This window comes from Triticum urartu, chromosome 6 (assembly GCF_003073215.2).
Source record: "Triticum urartu cultivar G1812 chromosome 6, Tu2.1, whole genome shotgun sequence".
NCBI lineage: Eukaryota > Viridiplantae > Streptophyta > Magnoliopsida > Poales > Poaceae > Triticum > Triticum urartu.
The window spans coordinates 46439110-46462085 of record NC_053027.1 but is presented as its reverse complement, the minus strand read 5'-3'; the positions used below and the strand labels follow the sequence as shown (position 1 = coordinate 46462085).

Genomic DNA, 22976 nt, shown 5'->3' with positions numbered 1-22976 from the left:
AGAGAGAGATCTTACAACTGTGGAATGGAACAGGTGTACGTGCGTGGGATGAGCACATGGGGGAAGAATTTGACCTAAAGGCGTTGTTGTTCGTGACCATCAATGATTGGCCTGCTCTCAGTAACCTTTCAGGACAGACAAACAAGGGATACCGCGCATGCACGCACTGTTTGGACGATACCGACAGTATATATTTGGCTAATTGTAAGAAGAATGTGTACCTGGGACATCGTCGATTTCTTCCGAGCAGGCATCCCGTAAGAAAGAAAGGCAAGCATTTCAAAGGTGAGGCGGATCACCGGACGAAGCCTCGCCACCGTACTGGTGCTGATGTACATGATATGGTCAAGGATTTGAAGGTGGTCTTTGGAAAGGGTCCTGGTGGACAACCTGTTCCGAATGACGCTGACGGACGCGCACCCATGTGGAAGAAGAAATCTATATTTTGGGACCTGCCCTATTGGAAAGACCTAGAGGTCCGCTCCGCAATCGACGTGATGCACGTGACGAAGAATCTTTGTGTGACCCTGCTTGGCTTCTTGGGCGTGTATGGGAAGACAAAAGATACACCTGAGGCACGGGAGGACCAGCAACGTATGCACGGAAAAGACGGCATACATCAGGGTCATGCAAGCTACGCTCTTACCAAAGAAGAGAAGGAAATCTTCTTTGAATGCCTGCTCAGTATTAAGGTACCGTCTGGCTTCTCGTCGAATATAAAGGGAATAATAAACATGGCAGAGAAAAAGTTCCAGAACCTAAAGTCTCATGACTGCCACGTGATTATGACGCAACTGCTTCCGGTTGCATTGAGGGGGCTTCTACCGGAAAACGTTCGATTAGCCATTGTGAAGCTATGTGCATTTCTCAATGCAATCTCTCAGAAGGTAATCGATCCAGAAATCATACCAAGGTTAGAGAATGATTTGGTGCAATGTCTTGTCAGTTTCGAGTTGGTGTTCCCACCATCCTTCTTCAACATCATGACGCACGTCCTAGTTCACCTATGCGAAGAGATTAACGTTTTGGGTCCTGTATTTCTACACAATATGTTCCCCTTTGAGAGGTTCATGGGAGTCTTAAAGAAATATGTTCATAACCGTGCTAGGCCAGAAGGAAGCATCTCCAAGGGCCATGAAAATGAGGAGGTCATTGAGTTTTGTATTGACTTTATTCCTGACCTTAAGCCGATTGGTGTTCCTGAATCGCGGCATAAGGGCAGACTGGATGGAAAAGGCACGCTAGGAGGGGAACAAATAATATGTATGGACGGACATTCTCTCACTGAAGCACACTACACAGTTCTACAGAATTCCGCCTTGGTGGCTCCGTATATGGATGAACACAAGAATTTGCTACGCTCCAAACACCCGGAGCGGTCTGATGACTGGATTACACGTGAACAAACCAGGAGTTTCGCCAGCTGGTTGCAGACACGTACCATGCATGACACCTCTATTGAAGATGACTGTACTTGCTGTCCCAGTTACCATCTTCGAATATAATGACTTTCAAAGGGTACGAGATAAATGGTAATACATTTTACACGATCGCCCAAGATAAGAAGAGCACCAACCAAAACAGTGGTGTCCGCTTTGATGCAGAAACCAAGACGGGAAAGGAAACATATTATGGTTATATACAGGACATATGGGAACTTGACTATCGACGTGGTTTGAAGGTCCCTTTGTTTCGGTGCAAATGGGTCAATATGACACGAGGCGGGGTAATGGAAGACCCGCAGTACGGAATGACAACAGTGGATCTCAACAATCTTGCGTATGCAGACGAACCATTCGTCCTAGCCAATGATGTGGCACAGGTTTTCTATGTGAAGGACATGTCTACCAAGCCAAGAAAAAGAAAAGATAAGGAAGCGAATGCATCGTACGATGAGCCAAAGCGGCACATAGTTCTTTCTGGGAAGAGAAACATCGTGGGAGTGGATGACAAGACAGACATGTCAGAAGATTATGAAAAGTTTGATGAAATTGCTCCATTCACAGTGAATATTGACCCGAGCATCCCGTTAAATGATGAAGATTTTCCATGGTTACGGCGCAAAGGGACACACGCGAAGAAAAAGTTTCACACCCAAAGATCTGGGATGTGATCGGCTTCACTATCATCACTTTCTTCTGTGTTTCACACCCAGGAGGGAATCTCTGTAATAGTTAGGGTAGTTATGTGTTTTGGCATTTGAAACGCGAAGAAATTTTATGTGCAAACAAATTCTTTCATGCCTTTACTGATTTTTAAAGTTAAGTTATTCACAAACTAGTGATTCACACTAATTTCAAATAATTCAAAATTTAAACTATTCAAATTTGAAAACTACGGGCACTAACAGAAAGTTTGTAATTTTTTGTACCTAAAGCAAAAATATTCACAAAGAAACTCTAAATACACAAAAAACAACTCAAAAATAAATAAAGCAAAAAAAATAAAAGCCCGCCTACTGGGCCAGAGCGGCCTGCATACGACTAGAAACCCAACCTGTTGTTGGGCCAGGATGCAGGCCCGCAAAGGCCCAGTAGGCCCACAGGGCAGCACAGAACATGTAGGCCCAGTAGGCCTGCTTTGGAGAGGAGCTCGAGAGAGCTACCGCACGGGGGGTTATAAACCAGTGCGGACGCCCCTCGGCTAGCGAGGTGGGACTAAACTTGCCGCACCGCACCTGCGCCAGCGCACCCCCTTTAGTACCGGGTGGTGGCACCAACCGGTACTAAAGGGGGGGCCTTTAGTACCGGTTGGAGCCACCACCCGGTACTAAAGGGGGTGCGCTTCCCGCCGCTTGGCCTGGCCAAAACAGGCCTTTAGTACCGGTTGGTGGCTCCAACCGGTACTAAAGGTCCATCCTATATAACTAAACACTTCAAAAATTTCAGTTTCTCATCTGCTTCTTTCCTCTGCCCCGTCGCCCGCCACCCCGTCTCCATATCCCTCGTCGCCGCCCTCCGTCGTCGCCGCCCCGTCGTCCCCGTCCCCGTCGACCGCCGCCCGTCCCGGCCCGTCCCGCGTCGTCCCCGTCCCCGTCATCGCCGCCCCGTCCCCGTCGTCGCCGCCCCGCCCGTACGTCCCCGTCCCCGTCGTCGCCGCCCCGTCCCTGTCCCCGTCGTCGCCATCCCCGTCGTCGCCGCGCCCGTCGCCGTCCCCGTCGCCGCCCCCCGTCGCCTCTCGCCTCGCCGGTGAGCACACACACACACATAATTTTTTTTAGTTTTTTAGTTATAGAAATAGTTATAAAAATGTTAGAATTTTTTTTAGTTATAGAAATAGTTGTTATATGGCATTGAGAAATGTTAGAATTGTTAGAAATTTTTCTGTTTTTTAGTTATAGAAATAGTTATAAAAATGTTAGAAATTTTTCTTTTTTTTAGTTATAGAAATATAGAAAATGTTATAAATTTTTTCTTCTGTTTTTTAGTTATAGAAATATTAGAAATGTTAGTTATATAGCATTGTTAGAAATGTTATAGGAATGTTAGTTATATAGAAATGTTAGAAATTTTAGTTATCAAAATCCAATCATTAAAAAAATGTTACTTTTTGCGGGCATATAGCTAGTATTTGTTCTCGACGATGCCCGGCCCGCATCCTCGCCGTCGACCCGTCCGCGACGACGTCCGGCTGACCCATGTCCGGGACTGGGCTCCGCCGGGCTGGCACTGGGAGGTGCTGCCTGGAGGGGCGCGCCGCTTGATGAGGAACCCGGCCCCGGGTCCCATCGTCGACCCTGATCTCGTTTGGTGGCGTTCGCGTGGGCCAGTTTCGGTGCGGAGGGAGCCGGCCCCGCCGGAGGTGGTACGTCGCCGTGTCAGGGAGGAGGACGAGCACGTCCATCGCTACATGGTTGCGTTAGAGGGCGGCAGGTTCTCCAATACCTGGCAGTTTCTTCAGGGATCTCACTTCAGCTATGATCCTGTGAGGGTTCCTTCTCTTTGGGTGTCCACCGCCCGCGCCGCAGGAACCGCGAGTGTCCTAGATTCTTCTGTAGTATTCGATCTTTATTAGCTACCTAGCCAGTGATGTATTCGATATATAATATTCGAGACGATGTATTCGAGATTATATATTATTCGAGACGATGTATTCGAGATTATATCTATTATTCGAGACGATGTATTCGAGATTATATCTATTATTCGAGACGATGTATTCGAGATTATATCTATTATTCGAGACGATGTATTCGAGATTATATCTATTATTCGAGATGATGTAATTTGAATACTAAATTGTTTTATATTTCTTTTGGATTAGTTAAACAAAACCTATGGCGGACAATACCGGCAGAGAGGGAGAAGAGGCCCTGTTCAATATCATACGCAATCCTCGCGGGCCAGATGATGATCAGAATGAAGAAGATTATGACGGCTCCGAATATCTAAACAACACCGGGGAGGGTGATATGATATTCGATCGCGACGACCGAATTGATGAAGTCATGAACTATGAACATGACGAAGAAAATGTTGATCTTGAAACAACAAAGACCGGCGAGGTATATATATTTATATAAGCAGGCATCTGGTGATCATCACATGTTTTAAATGACTTGAAGATATATTAACGAATCGATCTTTCTTCTTTCAGCCATCCGGATCGAGCAAATCTTCAGGCAACAGGAAACGAGGCCCGAACAAAAAGTTGAAGGAGGGTGTAAAGTACAATATCGAGGCCATCACTAATGGCGAACCATTAGCGCCTAAGAAGATTGCGGACAAGTTCATTCGTCAGTGCGGAGTTCTTGTGAAGGACCAACTCCCGATCTCCCTTCAAGAATGGAGAGAGCCAGCAAAGCCACGTCCAGGAGTTACTTTTGTCGACGACAGACAAAAACTTCTGCTTTGGGAAACGCTCATGGAACATTTCACCCTACCAGATCATTTCACAGATGCAGATGTGGAGAAAGTCAAGGACGCTGCTCTTAGGAAGATGGCGGTTGCATTCAAGAACCACAAGATTCGTGAATGGGCCAAGTACGTCAAGGAGGAAGGAAGACTCCAGTATTCGAGGGAACACTAGAGAAGCAAAGTGCTCATTGGGACGATTTCGTGAAATTCAAGGATTCGGAATTATCTAAGGAACGGTCGAGAATAAACAAGGCCAATGCCGCAAAAAAGGATAAGTTCCATAAGCTGGGGCCAGGTGGCTATGCGGTGGGAATGCCTAAGTGGGATAAGTCTGAGAAAGAGATGCTGGATGCAGGTGTCACTCCAGAAACATTGAGCTGCCCCCCAGGTGCAGGACTTGGTTCTATGCGCATGGGGGGGAGTTGGACCCGAAGACAGGCAAAGTTTCGAAGAAGGCATGTCTGGACGGAGCCGAAGATAAGCTACTTGTTGCAATAGAAGAGGCTCGATCGGGGTTGTTCGAGCCCAACAGAGAGAACGACGAGCTTACGCGTGCCCTGGGAAATCCTGAACACCCGGGAAGAACACGAGGCATGGGCGCTATTCCGTGGTATGAGGGGTTTTCGGACTGGAACGCCGACTACAGAACCCGTGCGAGAAAGAAGATTGCGGAGGAGAAGAAGAGGAAGATGGAGGAGGAGCAGAGGAAGCTAGACTATGAACGCCTTCAAGGCCTAGAATCAGCGCACGCGGACTTGGCAGTCAAATTCCAGCGGCAGCAGGAGCAGATCGACTCACTTAGCCAGCAAAGGGGGTCTCAGCAGCTAGCGGATGATCCACCATTGGATAGCACCGTCCCATCCATGCCGAGAAGCAGCGTGGGTTCCGCCCCGGGCGACGCATTGCTGGATAGCTACCCAGTGGATGACATCATGGAGAACACTAACTGCGAGCTACACTTCAAAATGAAGAACATATCCATGAAGGTGGCGGACGCCCTTGCTTTTACAAATCCCCCCGAGGCAACCTTCCATTGCAACCCGATTCCAGCGGGCTATGCTCGTGTCTTGGTTGATGAGGTGGTGGACCAATATTCGGGGCTAGAGCTTGACATTCCTGGAGGTGACGATGAGCACACACTAGGAGAGGCCAACCATCGTATCATCCTATGGAGAAAGGATTGCATCATCTTTCGAAGGCCACCGACACCGCGTCATCCGACTCCTCGTCGCAGTCCGCCACCGAGTCAGCAGACTCCCGCTCCTCCAAGTCCACCAACGCGTCAGGCCACTCCTCCTCCAAGTCCGGCACAGCTTCAGGCCACTCCTCCTCCTCCAAGTCTGGCAAAGCGTCAGGCCACTCCTCCTCCAAGTCGGCACAGCTTCAGGCCACTCCTCCTCCAAGTCCGGCACAGCTTCAGGCCACTCCTCCTCCAAGTCCGGCACAGCTTCAGGCCACTCCTCCTCCTCCAACTCAGCCACGTCAGCCGTCTTCGCCGCCTCAGCAATCACGGAAGAGAGCCGCCTCAGCTATGGTGCGTAGCGGTACAAGTCGAGGTAGTACTGGAGGTACAGGCGGAGGCAAGCGATTTCAATATGGTCCAAGCCTCGCGCCTCTTCCGCAGAGGCCTTACGACAAGTCCGAGGAGGAAAACGTAGCCATATCGAAGGCCGAGGTGGAAGCCCATTTTGCACCGAAACCGCCACCGCCGCCAAGGGAGAAAGTGCCTGTGGAAAAGATTGACCACTTCATTCGTATGGCTAGAGCACCAGCTCCCAAGCCTGTTGACACAGACTATGAGCGCCACATCAAGAAGTTAAATCGAGCACGTCTACAGAAAGAGGCGAGCTCGAGCTCGAGCAAATCAGCTGGCAAAAGGAGCGGTAAAACCGTTCCCCAGCTGGGAGAACAGGCGGCGCAATCAATCCCCCCGCTTGTTGTGCCAACAACACATGAGAGTAGGCGCGCCCAATATTATTGTGGGCAAACCGTTAACGTTCCCGGGGTGGGCGATGTGGTAATAACCGAGGAGCATATTGCGCAGGCTGAATCGATCGGGATCACTGTTGGACAACTCCTCGATATCGAGCCCATGTCTCCGACTAGAGAGGAGGAAATAAAACGGAAATATGCCCGGGGCCAACCTTTGGTCGAGCCAGAGGAGGTTCCAATAAGCTCCCAACGAGAATGTATGAATTGCATCAATGGTACATGGACATTACCAAGATTTCCAATCGAGAGTCCCTCATGGTGAATGTCAACAAGGATCATTACTACCATGAGAAAGCTGTGACCGTTGAGTATTCAGAACTATTTCAGCTATACAATCAAGATGCACTCGACAAATCTATCGTCAGTTGCTATTGTCTGTAAGTGATTTCTTTCTGTAATTTAAGTCTCAAGCTAGCTGTAGTGATCATTTTGATCAATCATTACCTGTAATTATCCTCACTATATTCTTTTCTGTGGTATTATGCAGGATGAAGATTTATGAAATGAAAAAAGGTGGACGCTATGGCATTGGGTTCGTTGACCCAAATACCATTAATGAATACACATGGAAAATAGATCCATATCACGAAAAAAGTGTAGAGGAAAGCATGCTACAGTTCTTCAAGGAACTCAAATACAATGAAGATATACTACTTCCTTACAACTTCCAGTGAGTCACACTGTCTTGTACTACAAATTCTGTTTTTCCCTACTAGCTAGCTACATGTTTTTGCTTACATATGCCCGCTTAATTAAGACATGCAAACGTGTGTGCATGCAGATTTCACTGGATCTTGTTAATCATTAAAGTTGATGAAGGAACAGTTGAAGTACTAGACTCACTACTTAAGAAAGCAAGTGACTACACCATCGTGAAGGGGATAGTCAACAGGTAATTTCAATCATTATTAACTATATCTCGGCCTATTTAATTAGTTCGTCATTTCCTGATAACAACTATTTAATAACCCATTTATTCATTTTCTTTGTCGGCGGGCAGGGCTTGGGCAAAGTTCATCAGGGCCACTCCAGGCCCATGGAAACAAAATCTGAAATGGTATCGACCCAAGGTAAGTAATTAAGTAGTACTAGCTAGCTGCCATCTCTTTAATTATCATGCTTGATTAATTATTATCTGATCAAATTCCATTCTCGTAAAGGCCCTGAAGCAGGCGCCGGGGAATGATCTATGTGCATACTACGTTTGCGAGAACATTCGCATGATGGCGTCCGAAAGGAGCAAATCTCAAAGACAGGAGTGGGTACGATATCGATTGTCAGAACACTATTCACAATTTTTACACCATTATCGATATCTAGTCACACAACTAATACACATGCATATTGATCTCCTTCTTAACAGTTCAAAGAGGTGCGGGACAAGCTCCTAGCACAGGACCGCATAGAAGCAATTCAAGAGGAAATAGCGAGATTTTTGCTCGACCAGGTCATAGATCCCAAAGGAGAATACTATTACCCGCTACCGCCCCCATGAACCACTTCCAATTGTTATCGTGCTCCGAAGGCACCAATTAGCTAGGCTAATGCCACTGGCTCCGAAGGCACCAATTAGGAGTCTATTATGATAACACCCTTAAGAGTCTTATTCTGATAACACTTTCGCTTATTCTGCTAACACCCCACGCTGCATCCACCTACGAACCGAACCGCCCCAACAAAAACAAAATCCACCCCACCCCCATGTCCAGACCTTATCCGTTTGCACCTCCCCCACCCCATCCCGACTACCTTCTTCCTCACCCACGACCCACTCCCCCGACGCCGCCAACTACTAACGGAGCTCCGACCACCACGACGCCCCGACCACCCCCATCCTCCCAGGGCGACCGCCGGCTCCATCCACCGCCACTTCTCCTCCGAACGGTCGCTCCGGTGAAGGATCCAGGCGGCCCTGGTCAAACGTGCCGCCATGCCCCCGCAGGCGCCATCCCGGGCACCCGCACCCCCCCTCCCGCGCGCCTGCACCTCACGACGAGGTAGGCCACCCCGACCTCGCCATGGGGGGCAAAGCGCCCCTGATGCCCACCTTTCTCTCCCTCCTGGTACCCTCCCCGCTCCACCTTCATCGCGCAGCAAGAGCAACCCAGCTCCAACTTCCTCCTCCCTCCGCCGCCCAGGACCCACCCTGCCCCAGCAGTCACTTCCTGACACGCCTCAGCACCCCATCCTCTCATCCCCACCCCATCGAGCCGCTACGATCCACGCCAAAAGAGAACCGGATGCACATCGCCTGCCTCCGGATCCAAATCAGGTGCTCCCACCCACTCCGCCATCGCCCTCCCCCAGCAGGGCCAGTCACCCCCGCGGCTCACTCACTCCTCCCCTACTGTAGTCATGCAGTCACCCCCACAGCTAACTCCTCCCTACCTTGCAGTTCACCGAATACCGCGCCAGTTTGGCAGCCTCATCCCCACGCCACTAGATTCACATCAAGGGGTGCTCACTGGGCTTCTGCGGTGAGGTGGTGGTAGAGTCCATCCACATCTGACGACTCCGACGACGGATCCAGGCGTCCTGAGGGATCTCGAACGGCCACACCCTCCCCCACGCGGCTCCATCTCGCCACGAGATCGCTGGCTAGGCATCAACGACCTCTAGAAAGAGACGACGAGGCCCCCGCTACGTGTCTACCTACAGTTCCTCCCACCCTCTCCATGCAGTGCACCCCGGGCGACCGCGCAGTTCATCAACATGGTACGTGCAGCTCCCTGACACCGATGAGAGCAAACCCCACCCCTATACATAACGGTCATGCACTACGCTCGTCGTGGCCGTGCAGTTCACCGGTGACTCCCGATGGAAGAGTAGCGACACCACCCCTCCACAGCGGCGGCATCATGGCCACATGCCTGAGCTCGGATTCAGAGCTTGGATCTATGGCCGTGCACTTTGGAGTTTTTACCCATTCCAGATATGTAGTGCAGTTTGGAGTTTTCTGTGTGTTAAGAAACTTCAGAAATTAAACTCTGACTAAGTTTCTCGAGTGCAAGTAATGTTATTACATTCAGCTTTGGTTATGCATTGGCAGTGCAGTTTATAGCTCATGGTGCTTCAGTGCTGAATTGGGCGTAGTGGACGGCAATGTATGTGTGTGTGTGAGTGTGTACCTATATGCCTGTATGGTGTCATTTTTATAGTTTTTTCTCCGTCACAGACATGTATGCCTGTATGTAATGCGCAGAGTACCAGGTCAACGGCAGATGTAGCCCATGCAGTTCGTATGGTTGTGTGCTACGGTGAAAATATTTTTCTACTGCCTGATTTTTTTGTATGATTTTTTATCGAAGAGGTTCACTTTTGTCCCACGAAGAGGTTTTCTTTTATCAGTGCAGTGCACTACTCCCATGGTTCAGAGCAGACGACAATGATGTAAAAAAACATGCAACTCACTTCATTCAACATCGACGTTCACTTTGGATATATGTCGTGGTTCCCTTCCATCATTTCTGCGGTCCTTCTCAATCACAAAAACGTTAGAAAAAAAAGACAACAAAAACTCGAAGAAAATTTACGTCCAACAAAAGGAATTATGCAGCTCGCTTGCCCATCCGATGCAGTGCGGTTTTCATTCTGAAGCAGTGCGGTAGGCCGTGTGAAGTTGTTCATCCAATAAGTGCAAAAAACTTGTTATGGAAAGCGAAAAAATAAGGTTCACTTCTTGATAGTGTTGTGGTTCATTTACACCCGACGTGAAGTGCACTCTACTTTCTCGTCCTTGAAAAAATTACGTTCAAATAAAAGAAACCATGCAGTTCTGTTGCCCGTCTGATGCAGTGTGGTTTTCCATCCGATGCAGTGCGGTTTTCAGTCGGATGAAGTACCCACGTCGATTTGGGTGTCGCGAAAAACAGTGTCCGCATTTCGGTAAATTTAAAACTGCTCTTAAACCGTAAGGAATTAGAGAGAGTGTTCTACATGAAAAAAGTTGCGCCTCGTCGATATCTTTCCAACGGCATATCATTTGAATCATTTCAACGACTGGTTTGTAAAAAATTTGCGAAAAACGGCTGCAGCCACTTGTCGTCTGCCACACGATTTTCAAAATTAACTTAAAACTGTAAGGAATCTCAAAACTATTTCTACATGTGAAAAAGTTGCGCCTTGTCCATAGCTTTCCAACGACATATTACACGCCTCGTTTCGACAAACAGTTAAAAAACTAGAGCGAAAACAGTACCGAAAATTTGAAAAAATTTCAAAAAAACAGAATTCCGCGATTTAGTAAATTTGAAACTGCTCTTAAACCGTAATGAATTAGAGAAAGAAATAGATATGAAAAAGATGCGCCTCGACGATATCTATCCAACGGTGTATCATTTGCTTCATTCCGACAAGCGGTTTAGAAAAAAATGCGAAAAAACCGCTCGCTGCCACTCGTTGTGGGCTCGCACCATTTTCAAAACTGCTCTTAAACCGTGAGGAATCTCGGAAAGTGTTCAACATGGAGAAGTTGTGCCTAATCCATAGCTTTTCAATGATATATTACACGCCTCGTTCCGACAAACGGTTAAAAAACTAGAGAGAAAACAGTACCAGAAAAAACACTGCGTGCAGTTTTTTGCCACGGGAAGTTCACTCGCCTCAGTACTGCAGCACACTTAGTTCAAACAATGACGTGCACTTGCGTTGAGCGTGCAGTGCGGAAGTGTTATCAGAATAGTTATTCTGATAATATTATCAGAATAGACCGCCCGTATATATATATACACGTGTGAATTAATTAATGGTGGTTATGAGACATTCGATGATATATATATATATATATATATATTTATATATATATTATGATCGATTCTACTAAAAATTCTATTTATATATATGCATAACGTGTACAATATGTAGTATCGTAAAATACCAGCAAACGAAAAATAATTAAATGAAAACACAAAATTAAATGAAAAAGAAATCATAAATCCAAAACCCCCCAACCTTTTAATACCGGTTGGTGACACCAAACGGTACTAAAGGGCTCCCTGCCCCCGAAGCTGGCTCGTGCCCGTGGTTGCCCTTCAGCACCGGTTCGTGCTGAACCGGTACTAAAGGAGGAGGGCCTTTAGTGACTACACTTTAGCACCGGTTACCAAACCGGCACTAAAGGGCTTTACGAACCGGTGCTATTGCCCGGTTCTGCACTAGTGAACAAACACTCATGTTGGACTAGGACTTTAGCCCTCCTAGCCCCGGGCCTAGACCCACCCCTGGATCGAGATGTGGGGTTTGTGTCATGTCAGTCTAGGGTTCCACATGGTTTGATGTGACCAACTACGGTAGGACGTTTCCTAATTGTATTCGGACCTATGAAAAGAAGAGAGATGAATCCTAATTTTTGGGAGCGCAATTACAAATCCTCCCCGTTCCAAGTTTGAGGCGATGCTCGGCCAATGTTCAAAGAAGATTTTCTTCTAATTTTGCCTCATGTGGTGAACTGGTCGTGCCGAATTTCAGTGTACATTGCATGAGTTTCAGTACACTAAGGACAAGTGATTTTATGTCACCGCTTCGTGTTTTATGTGTTTGTTGTGAGCTTTTATGTAGAAATTACTTTGTTTGTATTTTAGATATCACAATTTCCAGCTCTCTTTTTTTTGAGGATATTTGCAGCTCTCTTAGTTTGTTTGGACTTTGGAGTAACTGTTTTTCATGGTTTACCGGTTTAATGAAATCTACATGATTCTCGTATGAAAAGTTATTTTTTCGTGGGAAGAAAATGTTAGTTAATCTACTCCATTTTGTTTTCTCCGCTTCTATTTAAAATACTTCTCACACGTGATGAACAAGTGGACGCAGTCGTCGCAAGAAACCAGCATGAACCGGCAAATCCAAAATTTTGGAGCTCCTTCCTGCCTCACTGGACGATGAAATTTGAGGGCCACGCCAGCGATCCGCGCCATCTCACCCGGGATCGAGATCTTGACCGTCCATTCCTATACGGATCCAACGGCGGCTGTACGCTCATCCATTGTTAAATTCCCCTTCCCCGACCCCGTCTCCCACCTACAGCAGCCGCCGCCACCGCCACCGCCACCGCCACTCCTCCGTTCCCAAATCGCACCAGCTCCTCCAAGCAACCAATCATGTCCGGCCGCGGCAAGGGCGGGAAGGGTCTGGGGAAGGGCGGGGCCAAGCGCCACCGGAAGGTGCTGCGGACAACATCCAGGGCATCACCAAGCCGGCGATCCGGCGGCTGGCGCGGAGGGGCGGCGTGAAGCGCATCTCGGGGCTCATCTACGAGGAGACCCGCGGCGTGCTCAAGATCTTCCTCGAGAACGTCATCCGCGACGCCGTCACCTACACCGAGCATGCCCGCCGCAAGACCGTCACCGCCATGGACGTCGTCTACGCGCTCAAGCGACAGGGACGCACCCTCTACGGATTCGGCGGCTGATCTCTGTTCAGTCTCTGCAAAAAAGTGATGCCTGTGTCCCTGTGCTATATGGGTTTCTTCTGAGTGCGTGCGTTGTTGTTCCATCGGTGTGTAGTTACTGTAAGGCGATTGAATATGAATGGAATGGAATCAATGGAATCGGTGTTCTCGTGGCATTCTGCATCTCTATATGTTCTTCTCAGCAAGGAAACCGGTGCCCTGATTTTGGGAAAGAAAACTGATCTTGTAATTTGAGTATGGATGGAATGAAATCAGTGTTATATTCGGTTATGCAGAAACGCTCTCTGAAGTTAAGTTGCGTGGCTTTTTCATAAGTCATACTGATTTGTGTTCTAAAACTCTCGAGATGACAGAATTTTAGTTCAATCGAATGGTTAAAGAATTGCCAGTTGGTCAAGATCAAATTTGACAAACTTGTACTAATGTTTTTTTTAAATCTCCAGTGGGGAGGGCGGCGGTGCTCGCGGCCGGCTGGCGTTGCGCCCCCGTGGCCTGCGTCTGTGGTGCGCGCGTCGGCGCGTCGCCTCTCAGATCCGGCGGGGTGGCCCTGCCCGCGGTGCCTCCATCGGCGCGTGTGGCGTGGGGTGAGTCCCTCCGGCCGTGAGGGCGGCGTCTTGCTGCGGCGGGGTCATCTGCCTCGGCTGTGGACGGCGGTGGCAGGCCTGGGTGTGCGTTGCCATCGGCGGCGGATCTGGCGGTCCTTGCTCTCTCCCGCGAGCTGGGACTCGAATGGGGGCGGGTGAGCGCGTCGGGGTTCTACGCATGTGGTGTGCGGAGGGCTCGGCGTGCAGCATGTGCGGTTCTCTCTCCTGATCTGGAAGCTTCGCATGGCGCGACAGTCTCTGCTCGTGGGCTGGCAGCGAGTGCTTCATCTGCTTGTGTGGATTTGGCTTGGGGGGGACTAACAGGCTACAGGTTTTGGGGTTGCGCACATTGCCGGCTAATGCCGGGCTCCGATTTCGGTCGTGGCCAATGACGGCGGTGCCTGTGGACACCGTATCCTTGTTGAAGGCGTCGTGATGCGGTGCTCGTCTCCCCTCCTGTCTGCTCCAGACGAAACTTTGGATCCCGGTCTCCCGGATCAGGCGATGGTGGAGCTCAAACGTCACATCCCTTCATGGGCTTCGTCTTTGAGCTGGCCTTGCTAGGGTGACCAGTGGCTTGAGGTGGTTCCGTTGGTGGTTCGTGGGGGAGATGGTGGCGGAGAAATGGTGCTCTGTCTTCGTGATCTTGGCTCGGCCATGCCCTGAAGTGGGGTTGGTTCTTTCGTCGGAAGCCGGGTTAGCGAGGTGTGGTCCTATATTGGATTTCCTCGTTCTTACCTCTCCCCTTTCGGGGGGTTGTTGGGTGGCGACCAGACGGCCAATGCTCAAGGCGCTTCGCCTTGTTTGGTCAGATGAAGATGAAAGTTGGCGCCCCCCTTCAGGCTAGCTATGCTGATAAGTTTGAGGTGGTGGTGGTGGTGCGGCCGGTTTGGGGTCGACGGTGGCTGGAGCCCCTCTTTGGCGGTGTTCTTCTTGTGTTCTTGCTCCTGCGCTCTTTGGTGAGTCTCTGCTTGGCGATGTCAAGCGACTTTGTTGGTGGCACACAGGTGTCGTGGCGTCGTCTCGGCTTCGCGTGACCGTTCGAATGCACCCCCGACGCAGGTGGTGTCGTGGCGCTGTGCAGTCTTGGTTGCGTGATGCCTTCGATTGTGTCGATGGTACAGTGTCATGGGTTTGTCTGCTTGGTGATGCCGACTTTGCCTGCGGTACACAGGCGCCGTGGCGTCGTCTCGGCCTCGCGTGACCGTTCGAATGCACCCCCGACGCAGGTGGTGTCGTGGCGTTGTGCGTTCTTGGTTGAGTGATGCCTGCGATTGCGTCGATGGTGCAGTGCCATGGCTTGTTCCCGGCTGGCCAATGCCGTTCGATCTCGCTGGGGGTGCTTTGTGTTGTGTCGGGGCGTGTTTTCCCTCTTTGTTCTCCCTTGTTTATTTGTTGTGTTCTTTGCTTTACCTCTTCTCTCTTGTGCCCCCCTGTAATTCTGGTTCACTTGAACCCATCCTACAAAAGGCTGTGAAGTCTTATAGGCAATTTGAATACAATTCAAGTGGGGGAGTTTTCTCCCTCCCCGGTGACCTTCAAAAAAAAAATCTCACAATCATCTTGTGCTACTGCCAGCTGCTATTTTTTGCTACCGGTACATGTTTAATGTTTACCTCCTCTTTTTTTTCGAGTTGGTGTTTTCCTCTTCTCCGACGAGGTGTAGCCAAGGCTTCCATGGGTTGGCTAAAATTTGAGTTTCAATCCTCTTAAGATTGATCTTAAATGGATTTTTTCACTTCCTCACAAAATAGACAATTAGATTTTGATTCAGGCAAGGATAGTCCAAATTAAAGTTATTATTTTGGATACGGCTCTACTTCATCCGTTGGGGTTTATTAGACCCCCTCTTATTTTTTGTCAAGCTCTACTTCATCCGTTGGGGTTTATTAGACCCCCTCTTATTTTTTGTCAATTTTTGACCATTTACTAGACTAACAAAATCCAAAATACATTCTACAAAAGGTATTTTATTGGATTTGTATTGGAATAAAGAGATTTCTAATGACATAATTTTTGCCAGATAATTTTATTAATTAAATATATGGTCAAACTTTAGCAAAATAAAGAGGAGGCCTAATAAACCCGGGCGAGGTAGTACCTCTTAAGACATAAAGTACCTGGATTAATCCGGGTCGATGCAGAGAGGGCCTTTTTCCCTTTTCAAATAAAAATATCGACGGAAAAAAAGACAATGCTTTTTGTCTATTATGAACTGAACACGTAAATCATACGGGAAACAAAATGGTATTATTGGTTTAATAAAATCTGAATACCTATAATAAAATTTACCTTAAACAGAAAAGTTTTGTACAGAAAAGTTTATGCTCAGAGTCTATGGATCATGTTAATGCTCAACTTAGTTCATGTATGCAGAAGATATGTTCACGCGGCTTCGGAAATTCGTCTCCTGAAATTAAAATGTACCAGCAGTCACAACAATAGCATTTCTCTTCGAATTTAGTAGCAGCAAACGAACGATCAGAGAGACAGAAAGATGCGTTGCACATGTCCGTCCATGCTGAAACAACGACCTTGTGTTGTCACATAACAAACACACACAAAGCAGCAAAAGAAAAGCACGACTTACGGCCAACTAGACCATCGAGACCCCGATTGATTCTCTACTCTATTATTACGGGACACACAGGAACAAGCACTGACGAACAGATCTAGGCTACCGGCACGGGATGATCTAGCAACCGTAGGTAGCATCGAGCAGGGCAAAGCTAGCAGACCCTCTTGCAGAAGCACTTGCGCGCGAAGGAGTCGAGCTTGCACTCGCCGCCGGGGAAGTTCTCGGTGCGGCAGATGCTGGCGCAGTTGCTGCTGCTGAGGCACGCGCCCTTGAACTTGTGGCTCTTGGACAGGCAGTCCCGCGCCTCCGCCACCTTCCTCGTCGGCGCCCCCATCTCTGCATGCAGTGCACATGAATGAATAAAACCACGGTGACAAATTAAGCATCGTTGATGGGAAGAGTGGGGTTGGGCGGGACGTGCCTGTGGCGACGAGGAGGACCAGAAGGAGGAGGGCGGATGCGGCCATGCGACCAGAGAGCGCCATCGATCTGCTTCTGCTAGCCTAGCCTGCTGCGGGGGACTCTGTGTAAAGAGCTAGCGAAGCGAATGGAGGAGAATGGACACAAGTAAGATGCAGAGAATGGGCTGGGCTGGCGTGGTTTATATAGTAGGCGGAGCAGAGCGACGTGGGTTAGATTAGTGTGGGTGTTTAAGTCGTGGGCTTAGCAGCATTCACAGGAGCAGAGAGTGGCCTCACGGGCTGGATTAACTTAGGGCCTATTTGATTCCAATAAGTCACTTAACTTATAAGTCAGGTGACTTAAAACCAGTGACTTATAAGTCATGCCTGTTTAATTGTCGCCTGACTTATAAGTCACCTGAGCACATTTTTTTTTTAATGTAAAGATGATGGACCCATGCAAAAGAGGGTGACTTATAAGTTTTAAGTTGGGATAGAGCAACTTATGACTTATAAGTTGGGGTGACTTATAGGTTAGGTCTGTTTAGCAAAATAAGTCATTTTTTGCACTTTTCGATTTAAAAGTTGATGACTTATTTAGAACCAAACAGGACCTTACTGATGCTCACACTCCACATCGGTATCTCACGGGCTACTCAGGCAGGCCAGAGCATGCAGTGCCCTGCTGAAGGAATTTCCCGTCTAAACTGGTGGCTGTGGAGTGGCCATCAAGGTCGGACGCAAAACTCATGATCACGAGCCTGTCATATGCTGGAATGATTGCTTTCTCCCAACTTTTTCCCTGACTGCCTAGTCATTTCAGTACCTACACATGCCGATCGGCGAGACGACGAGGACACGTGGATCTCGTGGATCACGAGGTCGATCAGCGAGACGTGGGGTTGTTTGGTTCTATGACTAGCATTGCCATACCTTATCATATATTTTTGTCAAGCTTGCCTAAAGTTAGTTCATCAAAATGAGAGCCACAAGTTAGCAAGCCTAAAGGAATCTTATCACATTTTTATGTGTATACCATGTGAAATCCAAAAATAGCTTGCGTAAAGTGTGGCATAAACCAAACACTCACCTAAGTTAGTCAAACTTGCCTAACCTTAATTATGGCAATCTTTGGTTAAGTTAGTCACAAACCAAACAGCCCCGTGATGTTCCTAGTGTCAGCTCTTCAACCTTCTGGCCAAATCCGGACAATCAAGTTTCGCCATCAGTTAAGCCAACCAAGCACACGTTCATTTCGAGTCTTATCATGAGATGCAATATACTCCCTTAACTAAAATCACGATAAATAATTTGGAACGGAGGGAGTAGTCGAGACTGTACGTAAACACATTAAAAACATTAACGTGCGCAGATGGGGCACCCTCTCGCGGTGTACACATCGACAGGGCGTGTACTGTTAGCATTGGCCAATGAGAGCAGCGGGTTGTGTCCAGATGAGCACCTGTCTTCGGCCAATGGGAGTGGCGGATTAGGAAGCGATGGGCATCCATTGAAAGGGCGAGAGCGACACGTTTTGCTTGTGGCTGAGTGTCTGCAGGTGGTCCCAGGTTTATTCGCGGGTCTACTGTCAGTGGTGTGAGCTGTTTTGTGTGGTGAAAAAATGAGGTGGGGATCTTACCGTCCTGAGATAACACCTCCACCGGGTAAAAATATCGCCTCCGCTGCTTTTCCTCTACGACCACCGCACGCAATCTCCCCTCCTCCTACTCGCTCTCGCCGCGCCGCTCCACCTATCCGCTCTCCTTCGTTTATGTGCGACGGCGGCGGCTGATTGATGTGGGACGTGGCGGTAGCGACGACGGCCTCAAGCAGGGATATGAGGATGAAGGAATATTGTCCAAGATCCCTGAGGAGCACGAGGTGGGGAGCCAGAATAGATCGGCGCCAGGGCTTGAGGACCATGCCGTCATCACGGCGAGCCCAAGCCAGCATCCTATTGGGCTTTCTGACGCGGTTCAGCATCATGGTGGCGCGGAGTAGGCCTTCTTTGACTCCAGGTCGGCCGCAAACACGACATCCAGATGAAGCCCGGCTGTTCAGGCATCTGGATCGGCCGCTGCTCCCTCGCTGACTACGACGACGGGCTCATCAACATCACACACCAGAGCACCGTCATCATCGTATCTAGGTTGTTCCCTTTTCTTTTTTTGTCTAACTAATAAAAGCCTCACATATTTGGTTCCTCTCAACAAACCTCGCTGGTTACATTGAAAAACTGATGTGCTGATGATAAACCGTTGTCCGTGTGTATTTGGTCTATTTCCTTTCCATACCCATGGTTTTCATGCTGATTTGTGTTTTCCGCCTTCTATTCAAGTTATGGCTCATGTTGTTGTGTAGTATTTGGCTGCAGATCATCGATACTACCTCGTCGAAGTCACACGGGACCCAGTGCTTCACACTACCTCCAAAGCATTCGAAGCAGGTGTCCGCGTACATGGTATAATTGTCACCTGCACATATATCACCATACATTCAAATGAAGAACGAAAGCGTCTAAAAGATTCTGAAGCTTCATTCTGGAATTACATGAATCTGGGGCTGACTGAGGGAGATCAAAATGGTACTAGATGGTAACATTAGGTTGTATGCCTGCAGTGATGGTTAATCAAGATCGATCAAAGGCTATGTTCAGGTAGATAAATTGATCTTTACCATGCCGTATCAGTTCATCTATTAAGTTGTTGTAGTACTCCAAGCCCTACACTGTCAGCGTGACATTGAGTACCATGAATTTTCAGAGATGCACTACTGTACTGGACAATGTGCTTTCTCATCAATTTATAATAATTAAGAGGCCTGTGACATGTGTTTTAGTTTCTAATAGAAACACAAAATATGTCTATTTCACTTTTTAGACAAATTTTTTTATTGTGTGAAATGCACAAAGCAAATGCATTATGACCCGATGTTTTAATTTATAGGAACATGTATAAATTGTGAGTTGCTTTTGGTATTCTTACATGGTTACCGATTTAGTTATCAGGCAAGATTTCTTGCGTTTTGTGCCTTTGTGTTTTCTCGTTCAAACTTTAATGATGGCTTGGAAATTCCTGGTAACTTTGGTTAACAATGAGGGTACAATCGACTACAATTAATTTGCTTTTCTATTGCCGGGTAACCTTATGTCATCATTTTCTGACTATTTTTTTGCTGATAGTATCTGGTCCAGAGCCGATGGAGACAAGCAACATCATGATGCTGCTATATCTTAGTGGTCTTTATTTCACAAATAGTGATCTACTTCTTATCTGTTCTAGGTGTCGTTGTCGTGACTTGCTTGGCATTACTCTGATATCCGTTAGGCAGTGGTAACCTTCTTTTGATGGTTGTAGACACACATCTTCAGTCACACGTACACCATATGAGGTATTGAATAACCTATCCTCTCATTTTTATCGTCATTGCCATAACTTTTACCGGCTTCTCATCAAAGTTCTTGCCTCTGAGCCCACTCTCTGCCATGGTGTGCTGATCTGCTCGTTTTACATTATGTGTTTGTTTGTCTGTTTGTGTGAACTTTCAGTTTTCCAGAAGTTTTTGTTAAAGCATGCCACTTCTATCTTTGTATATACTATAAGCTAAACTCAAGTAGAAGTAGTATTATCCAGTTATCTATTTGCAATTCAATTATTTAGTTATTTTAGGAGCATTATTTCATTGATTTAATGAATTTTTTAGCACTCAAAACAGCAGGAGAGGCTCCCGCTGCTATGTTTTAAATTTTTGAGAAATAATTACATAATGCCTGTATGCCCACCAATTGGTGGCAGAAATGGTCTTTTTTGTTGCGAAAGGGCAGAAAGGGATTTACAAATAAAACAAGGCCAAGTATACAAAAAATATACAAGGGTAAGCAAGACTACAAATAGGAATGTAAGCTTGAAGTGATGTGATCAGGTCTTGAAGGTGTTCTTGATTTTCAGTTCTGGCCTTGAACTTCAGAATCCCTAGGTCTGATGTTAGTGCTCTCTTCCAACTGAGCAATGTAAGCGCCACCCCCTCGAAGTGACATCTGTTTCTTTGCTTCCATATGTTCATTGATTTTTGTTGATTTAATGACTTTGTACCTTGTTGGCACATTTGCAGATGCAGAGCCTCTGGTACGCGGCTCTGTCGCCGCCACCTGCTACTTTAAGTCGGCCAACGGCCTCGCTGGAAACTGGGGCTTATCCATATCCCGACTCAATCTCCGCGTCGCCCTCCTCGCTGGTATGCATGCATCTCATTCAGTCTGTTCGTTGTACAACTTGTAGTCTCCTCAATCCAGAAGTAGGAATTCACAGAAAAAAATGCTTATCTGAATTCAGGTGTACAGCCATATATTGTTGTGGATTTTAGGTTGGATGCTCACATAAGAGGTGATCTGATTTTGCTATCGCTCGTCTCTCCTTGTAGATTTTTGCTCATGCTCGGATGTGTCCAAGTGTTGATTTTTGTTCATGTGTGGAAGCTGGACTATGTCTATATGTACATTTTTGTTCATGCAAGAATTTTTTATTTGCTCATTGCATCATGTTATTATCATGTGTAGCTCGTCATTTACCCAAAATATTGTTCTTCCATTTGGGCAAGCTTTAGTTGCGGATGCATCTTTGCGTGCTTGTTCTGCTTGAGCCCGCCGCCTCGCCGTGAAGCCCTCTGCTGCAGCCTCTCACTTCACTGTCGACGACACTCTGCTTCAACCCGTCTCTGTCCAGTACCGGACAAACCTGTTGTAAAGGTCATTATTTTGTGCATCTTTTGCTTCATCAACTAGGGTTGAAAGGACTAAAATTATTCAATTTTGTTACTATATATCTGGTCATAGATATTATAACTACTAAATAGTATGACATCCTTTTAAGAAACAATTTTTTATTTCTGTTTGACATTGATGTTCTTGTGATTTGCTTTCCAGGTTATTTTTCTTAAGAACTTATTGGTTTACCTATTCGAGATTTGTTTCATCATGTTTTTATACCCTGTCATCAGGATTTTCATTTGTTCTTCTGCCATACCATCTATGTTTGCTCTTTTTTTAACCTCATGTCAGTTTCTTTTCTCATAAGAGATCATATTGCAGTTCTATTTTCATATTAGTGAAAAGTTTTGCTGCTAACAAGTTATTTGGGTGCCGAACTTTTTACTAATGAAAAGCTTGGTAAGAATAGATTATTGATTTTTTATCCCTTAAATTTGACCATTCTCAGGAATAGATTGGTGTACCAACTTATTAACATTGCCTTCCTCCTTGAACTTGCTACAACTCAGAATGGTTATGTGAATGTGTTTCATACCACAGTTTCTGAGCTTTCTTCTTTCTTACAATGTCAAGTACATCTTCACGAGACCACTCCCTGAATTTATTTGTTTTTCTGTTATTGTTCTTTCTATTATTTCAAATCTTGGTAACAGAAAGAAACAGATGATTTCACTCTGCAATAGACACCTGCTTAATAAGTAACAATGCACACAACACCAACCTCGATGAGTGCCCAATCTGCTTCTCGGTCGGCCCCCATTCCCTGAGTTGTACCCCCCCCCCCGCGCGCGCGCCTTGATTGCAGTCTAGTGTTGCGCCAATTGTAAGTCTCATTGTTGGTCAAGGATACATGGTTGTTCTAATTGCACATGCATCTTCAACGTTACCCTGGTTATCGTTGTTTTTAGAAGCGGGAATTGGTTTAACAATTTACTCTCTTTTGAGAAAATCGCTAGTTGCAGAACATTTTATTTCTGTATCATGTACTGTTTGGCATTTTCCATTTAAAATGGAAGGATTACCTCCTACACTGCAGGTTATCTTATTTGTTCTTAGTTATTTGTTTCCAGTAAGCATGAATTGAATGATCACGTAAGCGATACCACTTGATATTGTTCAAAAAATGAAAGTATGCCCTGACTGAAGATTTTAGCTTTCTTTTTCTTCAGAAGATAGAAGGTTTCTGGCTTGTTAACAACAATATAAGTTCTATGATCTGCTACCCTTGTATATTTTGTCTTTGGTTAGACCAGAAGTTATTGACCTTGGTCAGTAGATCACTCTTAAGTTTCAGTTGTGGATGAAATGCTTCTTTCTAGATGTTTAGTCCATCAAGTACTATGAATCATTTGGTTTCCATTCATGTTTTTTCAGACACTTGAGATGGAGGCCTG

At 46.9% G+C, this 22976-nt stretch overlaps 3 protein-coding genes across 3 annotated transcripts in view; 2 read left to right on the top strand and 1 right to left on the bottom strand.

Moving 5' to 3' along the window:
* Nucleotides 1–12783: 12783 nt before the first annotated feature.
* On the top strand, nucleotides 12784–13409 carry LOC125516529 (histone H4-like; the record flags this gene model as incomplete). Its single annotated transcript, XM_048681945.1, has 1 exon — nucleotides 12784–13409. A coding segment is annotated over one exon (471 nt), but the record flags the coding sequence as incomplete, so codon positions are not given.
* Nucleotides 13410–16262: 2853 nt separating this feature from the next.
* Nucleotides 16263–16998, bottom strand: LOC125514023 (defensin-like protein CAL1). The gene is made up of 2 exons (XM_048679270.1): nucleotides 16838–16998; nucleotides 16263–16752 (listed from the first exon to the last, which is right to left on the bottom strand). Exons 1-2 carry the CDS (start codon nucleotides 16899–16901, stop codon nucleotides 16568–16570), a joined length of 249 nt encoding a protein of 82 aa, XP_048535227.1. The 5' UTR covers nucleotides 16902–16998; the 3' UTR covers nucleotides 16263–16567.
* A 1501-nt stretch (nucleotides 16999–18499) lies between these two features.
* The window catches only part of LOC125516528, a 5504-nt gene continuing 1027 nt past the window's right edge, over nucleotides 18500–22976 (top strand). The window contains exons 1-7 of the mRNA XM_048681944.1: nucleotides 18500–18966; nucleotides 19192–19473; nucleotides 20099–20690; nucleotides 20765–20826; nucleotides 20928–21050; nucleotides 21373–21561; nucleotides 22957–22971. Coding sequence (XP_048537901.1) covers nucleotides 20591–20690; nucleotides 20765–20826; nucleotides 20928–21050; nucleotides 21373–21561; nucleotides 22957–22971 — 489 coding nt within the window. The 5' untranslated portion in view covers nucleotides 18500–18966; nucleotides 19192–19473; nucleotides 20099–20590. The remainder of the gene's footprint in view (nucleotides 18967–19191; nucleotides 19474–20098; nucleotides 20691–20764; nucleotides 20827–20927; nucleotides 21051–21372; nucleotides 21562–22956; nucleotides 22972–22976) is intronic.